At 44.6% G+C, this 14,858-nt stretch overlaps 1 protein-coding gene across 3 annotated transcripts in view; it reads left to right on the plus strand.

The window, feature by feature from the left end:
* col4a2 (collagen, type IV, alpha 2) overlaps positions 1 to 13,701 on the plus strand; it is a 63,832-nt gene extending 50,131 nt beyond the window's left edge. For all 3 annotated transcript variants that reach the window (XM_074694621.1, XM_074694620.1, XM_074694622.1), the window contains 44 exons: positions 619 to 753; positions 841 to 885; positions 978 to 1,094; positions 1,188 to 1,256; positions 1,370 to 1,405; positions 1,481 to 1,534; positions 1,640 to 1,675; positions 1,777 to 1,818; positions 2,457 to 2,528; positions 2,628 to 2,681; positions 2,773 to 2,820; positions 2,904 to 2,939; positions 3,031 to 3,075; positions 3,586 to 3,640; positions 4,203 to 4,316; positions 4,411 to 4,560; positions 4,649 to 4,720; positions 4,808 to 4,959; positions 5,030 to 5,102; positions 5,185 to 5,291; positions 5,669 to 5,852; positions 6,258 to 6,302; positions 6,584 to 6,658; positions 6,753 to 6,851; positions 6,939 to 7,160; positions 7,290 to 7,451; positions 7,540 to 7,710; positions 7,849 to 7,992; positions 8,076 to 8,201; positions 8,307 to 8,488; positions 8,650 to 8,713; positions 8,791 to 8,865; positions 8,944 to 9,051; positions 9,143 to 9,250; positions 9,336 to 9,407; positions 9,595 to 9,720; positions 9,854 to 9,970; positions 10,191 to 10,352; positions 10,463 to 10,561; positions 10,643 to 10,789; positions 10,869 to 10,985; positions 11,299 to 11,490; positions 11,932 to 12,218; positions 12,638 to 13,701. In XM_074694621.1, the coding sequence (XP_074550722.1) occupies positions 619 to 753; positions 841 to 885; positions 978 to 1,094; positions 1,188 to 1,256; positions 1,370 to 1,405; positions 1,481 to 1,534; positions 1,640 to 1,675; positions 1,777 to 1,818; positions 2,457 to 2,528; positions 2,628 to 2,681; positions 2,773 to 2,820; positions 2,904 to 2,939; positions 3,031 to 3,075; positions 3,586 to 3,640; positions 4,203 to 4,316; positions 4,411 to 4,560; positions 4,649 to 4,720; positions 4,808 to 4,959; positions 5,030 to 5,102; positions 5,185 to 5,291; positions 5,669 to 5,852; positions 6,258 to 6,302; positions 6,584 to 6,658; positions 6,753 to 6,851; positions 6,939 to 7,160; positions 7,290 to 7,451; positions 7,540 to 7,710; positions 7,849 to 7,992; positions 8,076 to 8,201; positions 8,307 to 8,488; positions 8,650 to 8,713; positions 8,791 to 8,865; positions 8,944 to 9,051; positions 9,143 to 9,250; positions 9,336 to 9,407; positions 9,595 to 9,720; positions 9,854 to 9,970; positions 10,191 to 10,352; positions 10,463 to 10,561; positions 10,643 to 10,789; positions 10,869 to 10,985; positions 11,299 to 11,490; positions 11,932 to 12,218; positions 12,638 to 12,892 (4,851 nt within the window). In that variant the 3' untranslated portion in view covers positions 12,893 to 13,701. The remainder of the gene's footprint in view (positions 1 to 618; positions 754 to 840; positions 886 to 977; positions 1,095 to 1,187; positions 1,257 to 1,369; positions 1,406 to 1,480; positions 1,535 to 1,639; positions 1,676 to 1,776; positions 1,819 to 2,456; positions 2,529 to 2,627; positions 2,682 to 2,772; positions 2,821 to 2,903; positions 2,940 to 3,030; positions 3,076 to 3,585; positions 3,641 to 4,202; positions 4,317 to 4,410; positions 4,561 to 4,648; positions 4,721 to 4,807; positions 4,960 to 5,029; positions 5,103 to 5,184; positions 5,292 to 5,668; positions 5,853 to 6,257; positions 6,303 to 6,583; positions 6,659 to 6,752; positions 6,852 to 6,938; positions 7,161 to 7,289; positions 7,452 to 7,539; positions 7,711 to 7,848; positions 7,993 to 8,075; positions 8,202 to 8,306; positions 8,489 to 8,649; positions 8,714 to 8,790; positions 8,866 to 8,943; positions 9,052 to 9,142; positions 9,251 to 9,335; positions 9,408 to 9,594; positions 9,721 to 9,853; positions 9,971 to 10,190; positions 10,353 to 10,462; positions 10,562 to 10,642; positions 10,790 to 10,868; positions 10,986 to 11,298; positions 11,491 to 11,931; positions 12,219 to 12,637) is intronic.
* Positions 13,702 to 14,858: the final 1,157 nt, after the last annotated feature.

The raw sequence follows: 14,858 nt of genomic DNA on the forward strand, positions 1-14,858 counted from the left end.
AGCGTTTTTATGCTGGTTTCAAATGCATCTTTGACACTTTGGACCCAAAGAGGCAGTTTTTTTCTGTAACTGACTGGTGTCCAGTCCAGGGTGTGCCCAACTTCTCGCCCTAAGACAGCTGAGATAAGCTCCAGTCACCCATGACCCTGAAAAGGATCAGGGGCATTGAAAATGGATGGATGGAGGCAGTTTCTTCTTCCCTATAAAGCTTATGCCTGTAGCAGTTGCAAGTACACTATTTAGCCACTAGGTGGCTGTAAAGAGCTAAGGGGATGATTGTACTTAAAAAGAAAGAGTTTTGTCTCCCCTCTGTGGTCTACTCAGGAATTACAAGCTGAAATCAACAAATCCAAATATGGAAAGTGTTTTTAATCATCAGTTTTAGGCTTTTTTTTCCTCTTCTAGTTACTTTGATGTGATACTTAAGTTCTTTAAATCTACTTTCCATTCTTTATTTCCTTTCCAATCTATTTGTGTTTCACAAAGTGAGTTGATTTAATTGTTCTTTCAAAGATTTCACACAGTTTGCATTAGTCTGACTTCGCATTCTGTAAATATTGTTGCTGAGCTGATACAGATATAAACTCACCTTTCTATTACCTATCTATCCAATCTTAGGGTCCCCCAGGGCCTCTTGGTCCTCAGGGGCCTCAGGGTCCTCAAGGGCTACCAGGTGATGTTGGCATCCAAGGACACAAGGGGCATAAAGGTGACCGTGGACATGGAGGCATCATCGGTCCCAAAGGAAGTGTGGTAAGTGTTGTTCTGTTTTTCTGTCTGATGGTGAAGATTTGAACAGACTCGTTTGAGTTTTTGTTTTGTGACGTTGTGGCTCTGCAGGGAATGACCGGTGTTCCTGGGTTTACTGGAAATGATGGCATACCTGTAAGTCCCTCCAACCATAAACAGTTTTTATATTGACTCATCCTCTTACTCTGACTGCTGAAACTTGACTTCCTCTCTGTCTCTCTCTGTAGGGACACCCAGGACAAGCCGGACCCAGGGGAAAGCCAGGCGCTGACGGCTGTAATGGGACAGCTGGAGATGCAGGGAAACCAGGGACACCTGGTTTTAATGGCTCTCCTGGTTATCCAGTAAGTAAAGCCTTGACTGTGCTGTACTGACTGACTTTGGATTCATATTCATGCATGTCACGTCTTGTTTTCATCTCTGTCTTCACCTCTTAGGGACAACCTGGCAGGAAGGGAGAAAAGGGAGACTCTCTGGAGCTGAGTGTGTACATGGAGCGCTTCAGGGTGAGGAAGAGGAGTATAAAACTCCAGTTGGCTTCAAAAAGTGGTTTTCAGGAGTCTATAAAGCATCATATATTCATCCCACTGACCTCAGGTGTTGTTGACTCTCTCCACAGGGAGATCAAGGCGCACCAGGGACGAGCGGATTGATGGTAAGACTCATTGTTCAATTGATTTTTAATTATTGGTTCATATGGCAACTTAAGCTTGTTTGTTTGTTTCTTTAGGGGCCTCAGGGAGCCCCAGGATGGCCAGGCAACCCAGGCTTCGTCGGACCAAAGGTAAGTGCGTATGTATGTGTGCAGAAAACCTTTGATAGTGCATCCTTTTATTATATGTGCCATTACATTATGAAGCTTATGGTATCTCTGGTTGTATTTATATAGGGGCCCCCAGGGCCTCCAGGGCCTCGTGGACCAAAGGTAAGGCACCACCCAGATGTATTTGATATAATAAATAATAGTTTCATCAGATAGGACCATAAATCCTCTCAGCTAAGAGTGTGGTTTGTTTCTCTGTTTAGGGCACAATGACCAAAGTGCTGAAAGGACTCAGAGGAGACCAAGTGAGTGATGACCAACATCTATGAATCACATTTTACTCTGACACAGAGAAAATGTCCCAGGGACTAAAACTTTTTTTCTGGATCTAAAGAAAATCCTCATTTTATTTTGTCCCCAGTCTTCTGGTTACAGTCAGCCGTCTCTTGTTGTGTTGATTGAAACTTTAATCTGGCAGCAGGACATCGTTAGTGTTCGATAATTTGACTTGAACCTCGTCACTCCTCGCAGATTTGATAACATTCAGAGGAGTGATGAGATTATTTCTTTAAGCTTCTTGCCAGACCCTGCAGGTGGGCACTGGAAAGTTAAAGAGCTGTACAGGTGCAGCGTGGCAGAGGCAGAGCAGGAGGAGTGAAACAACAAAAACAGAGAATTTCTTTTATGGTAGCACTTTCTATGAACCCACTACTGAATGAAGCAAACGTTATAAGCTCACAAAAAATTACAGAGGTGTTTTTGAAGTGTTATACGGACAAGGACAGGGCACAGTGGCACTTTTTATACGTTTTTCACTTTCATCATATTTATTTTTTTAAATAAAGTATTTTGAAACCGTGTTCTTTGAACCTTTACCTAAAGAATCAGATGATCTGTTTCCGCCTCCACTTCCTGACTTTTTTTTTTCCTCTTTACACCACAGGGGGATATCGGACCACCAGGGCTACCAGGAAACTCTACTCACCCCCACTCTCAGCCTCCCTTTGGCCCTCCGGTCTGTACAACTGCAAATAAATGCACAATATTGAAGATATGAGATTGTTTCAGACATTTGAACGAACATTACTAAAATGCTCATTATTTATTATTTCAGGGACCTCCAGGGCCTCCAGGAGCCAAGGGTGATAGAGGAGAAACTGGACTTCCTGTACGTCATGAGAAAGATTAATTAAACATATTAACACAAACACATCAGCCTTATTTGTTCTGCTCACTTGCCGTTTTTGTGGTTTATCCAGGCTGACAACAAAGGAGAGACTGGTGTGACCGGGCTCCCAGGACAAAGAGTGAGCATCTGCACATTTTAACAAAGCAACAGTCCACCTTCCATGAGTCATCTTTAAAAACACTGTTTTTGTTGCTGTTTCAGGGTTTTCCTGGTTTAGATGGTGGTCCTGGACCAAGGGTATGTTTGTGCAAAAAATGAGAGATGATGTTTCATCATTTATTCAGAAGGTGTGAGTTAATTTATAATGTAATGATGGTCTCTCATCCAGGGAGATAATGGGGAAGCAGGACCAAAAGGGAGAGCCGGTCCTAAGGTGAGAATACAATGAAATGGATACCTCAACCAAAATTTCCTTAAGTATTTCAATAATAATATTGTTTTACAGTTTTAATATATGCTGATTTTAAGAACTATAAAGCTATTGAGGGGATTTGAGGAAGGATCAGATTGAGCAAAGGTCAAAAAAGTTTGATGTGTCAGGAGAGTAGCAACAATAGAGGTACAGAGTCAAATTACAGCTGACTTATCATATTCCAAACTAGCTTACAGCCCCATACACTAGAGCACATATCACATATCTAACTGTCAACAAGCTGGTTTGTCCCATCACCTCATAAAACCTTAGTCTGCAAGAGTTCATCAAAAAACCCAGTGTGACAGATTAAGATCTAGATATGATGAACAACAGGAAGTGTGTCACAGTCATCAGTTCAAACCCAGCCTGTGAGCTCATTCTGTAACTCCTGATCCAGTAATCAAGACTCAAACAATTGAAATCACAGTTTCTGAAACTGAAAGACTGAAATTAAGTTTTCTGTTTTAGGGAATCAGAGGAGAACCAGGAATACTGATTCCATCAGGGTGGTTCGGGTCAACAGGTAAGTTGAGTAGCGGCAGACGAAAGACAACAGCTTACAGTTCAATCAGTTAAAAGAAATTTGGGTATGATACACTTTACATCAGAAACAATGGTGTGAACTCTGACCTAGTTTTCAGGACGGGAAGTGAAACTCTGTGGGGAAAGATGTGACATTACTGAAGTTCAAGACATAGAGTGTAAAGTCAGGTGTTCATAAAACAAATATAGAAACTGACGATGGTTAATGAAATGAAGAAGCATACTCTTGATGAACTTCAGTGTCTGTCATACAGCTGACCAACTGGTGAGAGGCCCAACTCCCCACCTGTTTCAGGACTTCACTCTTCACTTTAAAGCATTTTCATTAGATCCTGTCAAAATATTTTTTTTTCATGCAAGAAGTCATGTTTGGTGGTCTGATCTTGGAGTTTGTTTAAATAAGAATATAACACATGCAGATTTTATCCTTCATTAAGAATCAGTTTCACGCTCACAGTAGAAAAGTTTGAGTCGGGATGTTGGGAAGTGTTGACGACCTGTCACTTAAATTCTCATAATTGTATTTATTACTATGCTCCCAGAGGGTCCGCCTGGTCCTCTTGGTGAGCAAGGTCCTCTAGGAGAAAGAGGCCCAGTTGGAGACCAAGGTTTTCCTGGATTCCCAGGACGCCCGGCATCTGATTCACAGCAGCAAGGTGAGTAAGAGGAGCAGAAAAACTCGTCCCAACTTAGGTCGTTCAGAGATTAAGCAGAATGAGCTGAATTTTATTTCCTCTGTGGGTCCGTCAGTGCTGGATTATATTGGACCGTTTGGCTATAAGGGCGAGCAGGGAGATAAAGGCCCACAAGGTGAACCTGGATTTCCTGCTGTCAGAGCAGGACCCCCGGGAAGCAAAGGGCGTCCAGGAGAAAGGGGCCCTCCGGGTCCTAAAGGATCATGTAAGTCAGTGGGCAAAGGAAGGAGCAAGATTGCATTCGTCCATTACTGTAGCTCTAAATGGTTGTGCCTGTATTTCTGTGTCTGCAGGGGGTGATTACTTCAAGGGGGCCCCTGGCATTAGGGGGCGACCAGGCAACGGAGGCTCCAAAGGACTGAAAGGTGCTGTAGGCAAAATGCGACTAACAAGAATGATATAATTAATCACAGATTATTTCCACTTGTGGCTGAAGTTGCATCTTCCTTTAGGTGATCATGGAGAATGTGAATGCAACAATGTAAACTCCAAACCAGGGCCACCAGGCCCTGCTGGGGCCCGTGGTGATCGTGGAATGACTGGAGAGTTTGGTCAGGTGGGAGACCCAGGAGATCCTGGTCCTCAAGGAGCTGATGGGGTCCCGGTGAGTAGAATCAGGTTAGTTGTAAACTCTCCTCCATGCCCTCAGTCTTACATTTGCTGCTGTCTTTCAGGGATTTCCTGGACCCAGTGGTCTTCCAGGCCAAAAAGGTCGCAAAGGAGAGCTGGTTGTGCCCAAGCAGAAAGGTGCAGTTCATTTCAGGTCAGCCTTTGTGTGCCTCCTGTGTTTGTGCATGTGAAGATGTTTGAATGCTTGTTGCCGCTGCAGGGTTACAGGGAGAGCCGGGGGTTTCTGGGCGAGACGGTGAGCCGGGATCACCAGGTGCTGCAGGGCGAAATGGATTTCCTGGTTCCCCTGGGGCCAGAGGTGTTCAAGTGAGTCCTCCTCAACTTTCATCTTACACTTGAAGTTCCTGTGAGGGGATTTAGCTGGACGAGCTTATATAGCAAACACGATCATCTGTATAAAGGTCGACCACTTCTTTCTTTGTTGTAACTGCCTAAAAACTCTAACAGATGGACACTTGTCATTAAAGAAACACTTACGCATGGCCACATTAAGATGAGCAGAGAGATAACTGTATCATTTTGTCCACAGGGGGCGCCAAAATTGATGCAAATAGAACATTTCTCATTAAACCATATCTCATCAGTTTTAATAGTTTCGTTGGGGGAGGTGGTGTTGTCTCATTTCCTGTCATAAAAATGACTTGTGTGTGTTTTAGTAATTGTGCTGCTTGACACCGTGACAGGGAGAAGGCCCCCGTGGAGAACGTGGTGACAAAGGTTTCCCAGGTCGGTCTGGTCAACCTGGTGCACAAGGCCTGAGAGGGGAACCAGGTACTGACCTGATTGGCATCAAAGGCCAGCCTGGTTTACCTGGTGATGAAGGTCTTGGAGGATATCCTGGAGTCCCAGGAACACCTGGAGCCCCAGGTGAGAGACAGCTGTCTACTCTCTCTGATGCTTTTGTTGAATCTTCAAATGTTTTTTTGCGTAATTCTCCTTTTGAGCTTGAACTCTTAACAGAAGTTTGACTTATTTCATCTCTTGAGTAATACATTTTACTTTGCCTCTGTTTGAATTCTCTTTCTTGTGATTTAATACTGAGCAGTATAATGTGAATGAGCATTAATGGCTTGTGAGTTTAAACAAACAGGACGCATGTCAAAGTATATTTTTCTGTTTAATCAACCTTTACTCTTCTTCACCTCGATGCAGAGGCTGCATCCCTCAAACCAGCTGTGGCTCGGCTTGTTTGAGAAAATTAATGCTTGTGTTTCTGAATAACTCTTGTGTCGAATGCCTCTCTCTTTCGTTCTCGCCCTTCGCGTCTTGAAGGCGGCTGTATTCCAAGAGGAGATGGAGGACAGGTGGATGTAACAGGTAGCGGGTACAATAATGTTTTCACCTTATTGCCTCCTCTATAACAACTCTTTTGAGCTTCGCCTTTGGATTCTCCTGCACGATCATTGTTAGTTTATTTTACAGTTTGCATTTTGTTAATAGAGTTATAAGCTAAAGATAAAACTGAGTTTGAAAACGACCCACGCTGGGCAGAGGAAAAAAATCACTGCACTTGTATAGTCATTTACACATCAACATTTTAGATTTACAAACAACCCTGATGTTTCCTAAGATCTGTGCTTCTGTAATGTTCTCTTCAGGACCCTGTAGTGCTGTCCCGGGACCTCCTGGACCGCCTGGTCTTAGAGGACCTGGTGGATTACAAGGTTTTCCAGGTGACTATACAAGCTTTAGTACTGGATGTTGTCTTCATGGTACTCTCTTTGAACAGTTTTTGACAGATGTTTTTACCATGGGGTCATTTAACAGGAATCCCAGGACTAAGAGGAACACCGGGTCTTTTTGGACCGATTGGAGAAAAAGGAGAAGCAGGAGAGCAAGGCTTCGGTGGCCCTCCTGGACCACCAGGTAAGGAGCAACCAGGAAATGAATTAAAGAAAAGAGTCTAATAGATCCAGTAGATGATATTTTGTTAACATTAAATGCTTTTTAAAGGTTTCACTGGCCCCCGTGGGCAAGAGGGAATCCCCGGCAGGAAAGGTTTCGATGGGACCCCTGGTTTCCCTGGTATGCCTGGCCGACAGGGGCCTCAGGGTGACAAGGGCGTTCATGGAGAGGTAATGGGAGCATCTCAAGGACCTCTCGGAGACCCCGGGCAGCCAGGACTTCAAGGAAATAAAGGGGCACCTGGTGAACCCGGAAGCCCTGGCTACGGAGGTCAGTCATCTGTTCATTTTGGCGCTTGTTCGTGATCTGTTATTTACCCAAACGCCATTGCGTTGCTTCGTTCTCTTAGCCTCAGCATCATCATAGAGAATAGAGGACTGACACGCTGTTGTTCTCCAGGAATGGCCGGGATGCCCGGTATGATCGGTTTCAAGGGTGAGAGTGGACCCCAAGGTCTTCAGGGAGAGGAAGGAAGACCTGGTCCAGCAGGAAAATTTGGCTACCCTGGGGTTCCTGGGAGAGCAGGTCCTCCTGGGCCACATGGTAACACGGGACAACCAGGTGAGACAGCCATGACGCCCCCCTTCCAAAATGTCCTTGTCATGTTTGTCCCATTCCACTAACTCTTGCCTGACATCCTTCTCATAAGGTTTGACTGGAGAGAGAGGAACTGACGGAGATCCGGGTCCCCCAGGTCCAGTAGGGTTAAAAGGGTTTCCAGGGTTTTTCGGTGATAACGGTGCTTTCGGAGAGAGCGGCCCATCAGGTGACCCAGGACTGTCTGGTGGAGTGGGGCGCCCTGGACTTGCGGGGTTGAAGGGTTTGTGTCTCATATTTTTACTCACATAATTGACTTTCTTTCAGATTTTGACATTTAAAAATTACAAATAGTTTTTCCGATCATTGTTGAATCTGTTTGAAATGGTTTTTAGCTTCTAAAGATTTATTCCTTTCCCAGGTTCCAAAGGATCTCGGGGCATGTCAGGATTTGAAGGGAACCGGGGTCAGTCAGGGTTGAAGGGCTTTGGTGGGGCGAAAGGAGAAACGGGAATAATGGGTGAAGTTGGCCCCACAGGACAGTCCGGTCTAAGTGGAGAGAAGGGTGAGGTTCTTTAGATCCAAACGGCTTCAGACAATCACATTGAGTCAACTCATCATTCAACAACGACCACAACTGTTTCTCAGGTGACCGTGGTTTGAGAGGACCACCAGGGACGAAGCCTGAAATCTCAGTCAAGATGAAAGTTGACATGAAGGGAGCCAAGGGAGACCTGGGACCTCAAGGAAGTCAAGGTTTCACCGGACAAAGAGGTGTGTGAAAACAAAGTCGTCCCCTAAATCAGACCCTCTCTCTGACACACATCCTCTGTCCTCTCAGGCCTTTACCCCCTCAACACATCCTCATCTTTTCTTTAGGCACCAAGGGTCTCTATGGTGTGCCAGGGACAGAGGGAGCTCATGGTCTTCCTGGAGACCCCAGCCTCGAAAAAGGTCATATTGGAGATCATGGTGCACAGGGGCTGCCGGGGATAAAAGGAATGCCTGGCTTGACTGGAAACCGAGGGATCACAGGTTTCGAGGGAATGTCGGGCAACAGGGTGAGCAGAGGAAATGAAAGTGTCTTAGTGACTGTCAAGTTTTGTGAACTTTTACTGCTGACTCTCCAAAGGCCAGTTACATTTCTGTCATTGATACATCTCATAAAAAGTGACTATTGTCTGAACTTTGACGTGTTTGTCACTCTTTTCTTTTTTCTCAGGGGAGCAAAGGAAGCCCCGGTGCCTACGGTGCATCAGGAGATAAGGGAAAGAAAGGAGCCAAAGGTAGAGCATCAAAGTAAATATGTTTACAGATTGAGATGTGTAAACCAGGTGAGAATTTATGCTGAATGTGATGACAGGTGAGAGGGGCCCTCGCATAGACCTCCCAGGAACTCCAGGAGTAAGAGGAGAGTCGGGTTCAACTGGGGATCCAGGTACAAACTTGATCAGTGCTGTTTGACTAAAACAGCTGTCATCTTTCTAACGTTAGATGTTTGATCCCCACTTTACAGGCCAGTCAGGGTTACCAGGAACAACTGGTGACAGAGGTTCCCCTGGTTTTGATGGGATTGAAGGAAGAAGGGGAGAGTCAGGTGATCCAGGAGTATTTGGATCCCAAGGTGAGAATTACCACCAGTTTCTCTGCCTAATTATTTAGATGTGAAATGACATTTTTAGTGTTCATACTTGGTGTTGTGTTGTTTTCTACAGGCTCAGATGGTCAGAGAGGAACCCCAGGTAGCCAAGGTCTAAAAGGTTTTCCTGGACCAACTGGGAAAGATGGTCAACAAGGTTTTCCTGGCTTCCCAGGAAACAGAGGTATCACCATCAACCCACTACGCTTAAGTCTAACTCCATTCTGGTAGTCCACTCTGGTTCAGCTGATACTTGCTCATGTGTGCAGGTTTCCCTGGCCTGAAGGGTCTGTATGGGTTAGATGGATTGAAAGGACAACAGGGTCTTCCTGGAACACCAGGTATTCAATTACATTTTCATGTTTAAAGAAACAAATGTTGCATTTTGAGATCTGTGAGCTAGTTTCATGCAATCACATTAAGCTCAATAAACCCAAACTCAACTCAGCTTTGTTTATAAAGCACTTTACTTTAAAACAAAATGTTAGAAAAACCTCAGGAGTAAGCTTCTGTTTGCATCTCTATCAGGTCAGAATATCACTGGACCAGCTGGTGAACCTGGACTCAAAGGAGAGAAAGGAGACAGTGGTGACCCCAACAAACAACCAGGATTCCCCGGTACAGAGGGTCTGAAAGGCTCCCCAGGGCCCCAAGGTCAGCCATTACTCTGTTGCATTGAGAGAGTAAAGTCATTAAAGCACTCTGAACAAAAGGAGACTATGAATGATTTGTTTCCTGTGGTGTAACTGGTGTAAGATTTGAAATTGATTGTGTACAAATCTTTCAGGGGACTATGGTCAACCTGGACTGCCAGGATTGCGCGGCCCTGTAGGGCCAGCTGGGACCCAAGCCAGACCTGGACCTACTGGGGACATTGGCTTTCTGGGACCTAAAGGGTTCCAGGGTGAGATGTTAAATGTTGTTTAAAGAAATTAAAGTTCATCTTTCCTTGTATTTGCACATTTTCCATCCCACAGCTGTCTGACCTCCATCATATTATGGGCATGTTTTAAACCGTTCAAAAATCAAATATCTCTGACACTGACAAATGAAATATTGAGGGAGTCTTGTTTCCCTTTCCATACAAAGATATTTGTTTACCCTCAATGTATGTTTTTTCTCAGGACTCCCTGGACCCAGAGGAGTTCCTGGTGTGGATGCCATCTCTGGAGAGAAAGGTTTACCTGGGACAGCCGGGTTTCCTGGATTCCCTGGTCACAAGGGTTACAGGGGAAATCAAGGTCCAACGGGATACAGGGGGCCTAATGGGGTGTCTGGTAAAAAAGGTAAAACCAAGGTGGCGGATTTAGTCAAAGAGAAACAAAAAATCAAACTATATCAGAACATCTAAAACCAGCTGAATATGTCCTCAAGCTAGTTCTATTTTTGTTTTCAGGAGTGAAAGGAGAACAAGGGTTGATGGGAGTTCCTGGTCAGATGGGTTTTAAGGGTGAGAGGGGACCACCTGGGCCCAAAGGGATCACTGGACCTCCAGGTACGTTACAGATTTTAACCCCCAAGCTGTTCTTCATGTTGTTGCTTTTCTCAGCCTTCACGTGATCCTCTTGTGCTACAGGATATCAAGGGCTTCAAGGCAACCGAGGTCCTCTCCCAATACCCATCAGAGTCCCTGGAGAGAGGGGCCCTCCAGGACCACAGGGTATTCAAGGACCAAAGGGAATCCAAGGAAGACCAGGGGCAGATGGTCCCCCTGGAGATAAGGGTGGGTTATTCTTAAAACCTTTTTTTTTGTTATGTGAATAGAGTGTGGATCATAACGTCTGCATCGTCTTGTTGTTAAGGTTACATGGGACCCAGCGGTCAGAAAGGTATGCCCGGTATCGGGGGAAGACCAGGAATACCGGGATTCCGTGGAGAGATTGGACAAGGTGGCCACCCTGGTCTGCAAGGGATGGAAGGTACGTCTGACGCTGTGAGCCAGCCAAGGATTAACCTCATGATCCTGGATTAAGGATTTAAAGTTGGAGAGTTAAGGGGGAGGCTGTTACAAAGAGGGTTTTGTAAAAGTCTATTTAATGAATGAAGAAAGAACAAACTGAAAACTGATCCAGAGATGAAAAATCATCCAGGGTCTGTTTCTGTTGTTATGTCATGACCTGAGCAGAGCTGAGGTGTGGTTTTGTTTACCATTCATGCGTTTTAAATACTGCAAGCTAGCTGAACAGGTCTGTGCTGTATGAACACTAAGAGGCCTTCTTTTTTTTTCTACAGGCCGCCGTGGAAATTCTGGCATCCCAGGTTTACCTGGTATGCCCGGTCGCAGTGTCAGCGTGGGATACTTGCTTGTGAAACACAGTCAGACAGATCAGAAGCCCATGTGTCCTGTAGGCATGACCAAACTGTGGGACGGGTACAGTCTGCTGTACCTGGAGGGACAAGAGAAGGCCCATAACCAAGACCTGGGTACGTTGGGGGGGGAACTGTGTCACTGAATTTCAACAGAGAGGCTGATATTACATTTAAACAGGGCATAGTTTTATCTGTGCATCTTCCTCTTGAATGCCTGAGTGAGATCATTTCAGGGCAGCTCAGTCAGAATGTCAGGAAAACATTCCCACAGGGAATTTCTCTGACATTGTGATCCAACGAAACAGAAGACATCCCAGAAAGATTAGGCTCATTAATCTGAGTTCAGTCTGTTCAGTCCAGCTGTATCCTTATATTAACATTTCACATTAAGTGTCAAACTCATTTTAGATACAAATTTCTTTGAAGTTTTCTTGATCATCATTTTTTGAGAAACTCTTGAAGTAAAACAAAATAAAATGAATAACCAGGAAATGAAATCTAGCCCCACTTTGAGGTCTGAAGCCCCCATTCAGGCTGATTCCTTGTCCCACTCAGGTCTTGCTGGCTCCTGCCTTCCTCGCTTCAACACAATGCCTTTCCTGTACTGCAACCCTGGAGACATTTGTTACTACGCCAGCAGAAACGACAAGTCCTACTGGTTATCGACGACAGCTCCTCTTCCCATGATGCCTGTTGAAGAGGCAGAGATCAAACCTTACATCAGCCGCTGCTCGGTGTGTGAAGCACCATCGGTCGCTATCGCAGTCCACAGCCAGGACATCACCATCCCACAGTGTCCTGCAGGGTGGCGTAGTCTGTGGATCGGCTACTCTTTCCTCATGGTGAGTTTAGAGCCTTGGTTCTTTGAGTCAGTGACACTAATTTGATTTACACTACTGTCGGTTTACATGTGAGTATGACTTTGTACAAAGTTGAGAGGACAAGAGGACAAAGCTGTGGGGAACAGAGGAAAAAACATCTTACCTTGTAGCTGGCAGATCCACAAAAGGATTCCTGTGTTACAAAGTGTGAGTGTAGGAATAGAGAGGTGTGGGTGTTTACCGGACAGGGAGGGAAGAGTTCCAGAAATCTGACCCACTTTGGTGAGTAAGAGTCAAATAAATGAAAGGTTTTGACCCTTAAAGCCATAGAAGTGTTGAGGCTCTACTCACAAACTTGATTCATCTAATAATAATTATTCCCTTACCTCCAACACCAAACACCTGAGACCACATTTGACTTCTCACCTTCATCTCCACAGCACACAGCCGCAGGAAGTGAAGGCGGAGGTCAGTCTTTGTCGTCACCAGGTTCCTGCCTGGAGGATTTCCGCACAACGCCATTCATCGAGTGTAACGGGGCCAAAGGCACATGCCATTACTTCGCCAACAAGCACAGCTTCTGGCTCACCTCGGTCGATCAGGCGTTCCACACTGAGCCGGAGTCAGCGACGCTGAAAGCAGGACAGCTTCTGTCTCGAATCAGCCGCTGTCAGGTCTGCATGAAGAACCTTTAAAAAAAACTTCAGTTGAAGTGGACTGAAAGAAATCTTTCCAGGTGGTTTGGGCCATCTCCCTAAACATGTTTTACCATCACCGTACATGAGAAACTGAAACATAAAGACTGATGCAACAAGCGTGTTTGTCCCCAAGGAGAGGAAGGATCAATGTGGATTGGTGCTTACTGTTTAACTTATTACCTCAGCTACTTCCAGAGACCATAAATACAGCTGAACCAAAGACGCCTTATGTATGCACTGCTTCAGTTTATTGAAATGTTTTTACCAGAAAGCCACTAACACTGCTTCAGTAGAAGTTTGAGTATCTTTGTTTGATTGACAGCATTATCTTACTTTTATTTCATGAATCTTAACTAAAAATATTTTGCTTTCATCTGCTTTGAAAGAAAGTCTGCAGCTCATCGTTTCATACTCCACACATTCACATGATGCACTGATTCTTTGTATTTATATCAGCTGAATAAACTTGAGCTCCCTCCTGGGGAGTCTGGTAAACATGCCACATCCAAAACCCCTCATGACGCACTCATTTGCTTTTACAAATGTACCGATTATTGAGCTGCCAGCGGGACGCAGAGTCAACAGCTCAGATCAAAGTTCTTGTTGTATCAAATCCCTGCTCTGGAAACTGATCTGGGGTCAGATTACAGTATTTTTTTTAACACAATTCAGAAAGTAGGTCAAATGTCTTGCTACACAAAAATGAACTTATCTGGAAACAAGCAGCTTTTTAAGCCTGAAAATCCCCTGACAGCATTTGTTTCATTTGTAATATAATTACAGTAATTTTCATAACGTGATTATTTCATTGGATTGTACAGATTAAAGGTTGTTTGTCGATTTTGGCCTGTTTGTCTACTTAATCTCACTCTGCCTTGCTTATTTTAATCTGACGGACCATAATTATCTACTTTCATTGATATAATCATGACTGAACGATTGAAAGGCAAAATTTGAGTTTGAAGAAATCATGAAACAGAAACAATAACATGTATCTCTGAGTCTGTTTCAGAACATGCAACCACAATCAAGAGAGAGACTGCCGTTCACAGAGAGCTGAATCAAAGCAGATTGATGGAAAGCTGACTGGAGAGGAACTGTGCAGTAATAAAAGGTGCACAAAGCGACAGGGATGACTGCAGCCTTATCAAGAAAAGTGGATTCAAGAACCTTGGAGAGCTTCACGAGGAGTGGGCTGAGGCTGGAGTCGGAGCATACAGACGTCCTTAGGAACAACAACAGTCACATTCCTAACATCAAGACACTCCTGAAACAGTGAGAGTCCAAAGAGGGCTTAACTAGAACTGGACTTAGTGAATCAAAAGATGCAAGTGAAGAGGCCTGGAATGCAAGTGTCTTAAAGTCCTAAGTAAATTTTCCACAGATACGTTTACATGCAGTCATTGACCCTTTAATATTTGGAATATTGGCAATAACCATTTTTAAAAACAGGAATTTGCTCATATTCCAGTTTTTTCATCACCTCTAGGTTACTGCTTTTTCAACCTGAATATTTGGTCATATATACGGCTATTGGGATATCCCCATCAAATGGAACATCGATGCATTCTGGGCATGTTTTGTTCGCAAGGAATCTTGGTCTTTTGAGTACAGGAAGTCCACCGTGCTGCTGCTGTTGCTATGGATAGGGTAAGAAGAAGCGGAAATGACGCGCATTGCATCATGATGTTCTACGTGCGTCGAGATGCTGTTGTTTTATACAGTCTATGAATGTGGTCCATGCGTCGCTGTTTTGGTGGAAAACCCTGTTTGCTTACACGGGTTATTTCGAATGTTTCATAAACCGGAAAATTGACCTTCACCCGAATGTTGACAGCATGTAAATCTAGTCGATGGTTTAAGGTTTTGTCATCTGCTGCTTGTCTACAAGGAGACTTCACCTCATATTTCACAGAGATTTGAATTTCCTGTTTTAGGAGGACTTGGCACCTGCCCACTGCAC

The sequence above is a fragment of the Halichoeres trimaculatus genome, unplaced genomic scaffold (assembly GCF_033239565.1).
Source record: "Halichoeres trimaculatus isolate MK-OKI-2021-1 unplaced genomic scaffold, fHalTri1.1 fHalTri1_scaffold_19, whole genome shotgun sequence".
Classification (NCBI taxonomy): Eukaryota; Metazoa; Chordata; class Actinopteri; order Labriformes; family Labridae; genus Halichoeres; species Halichoeres trimaculatus.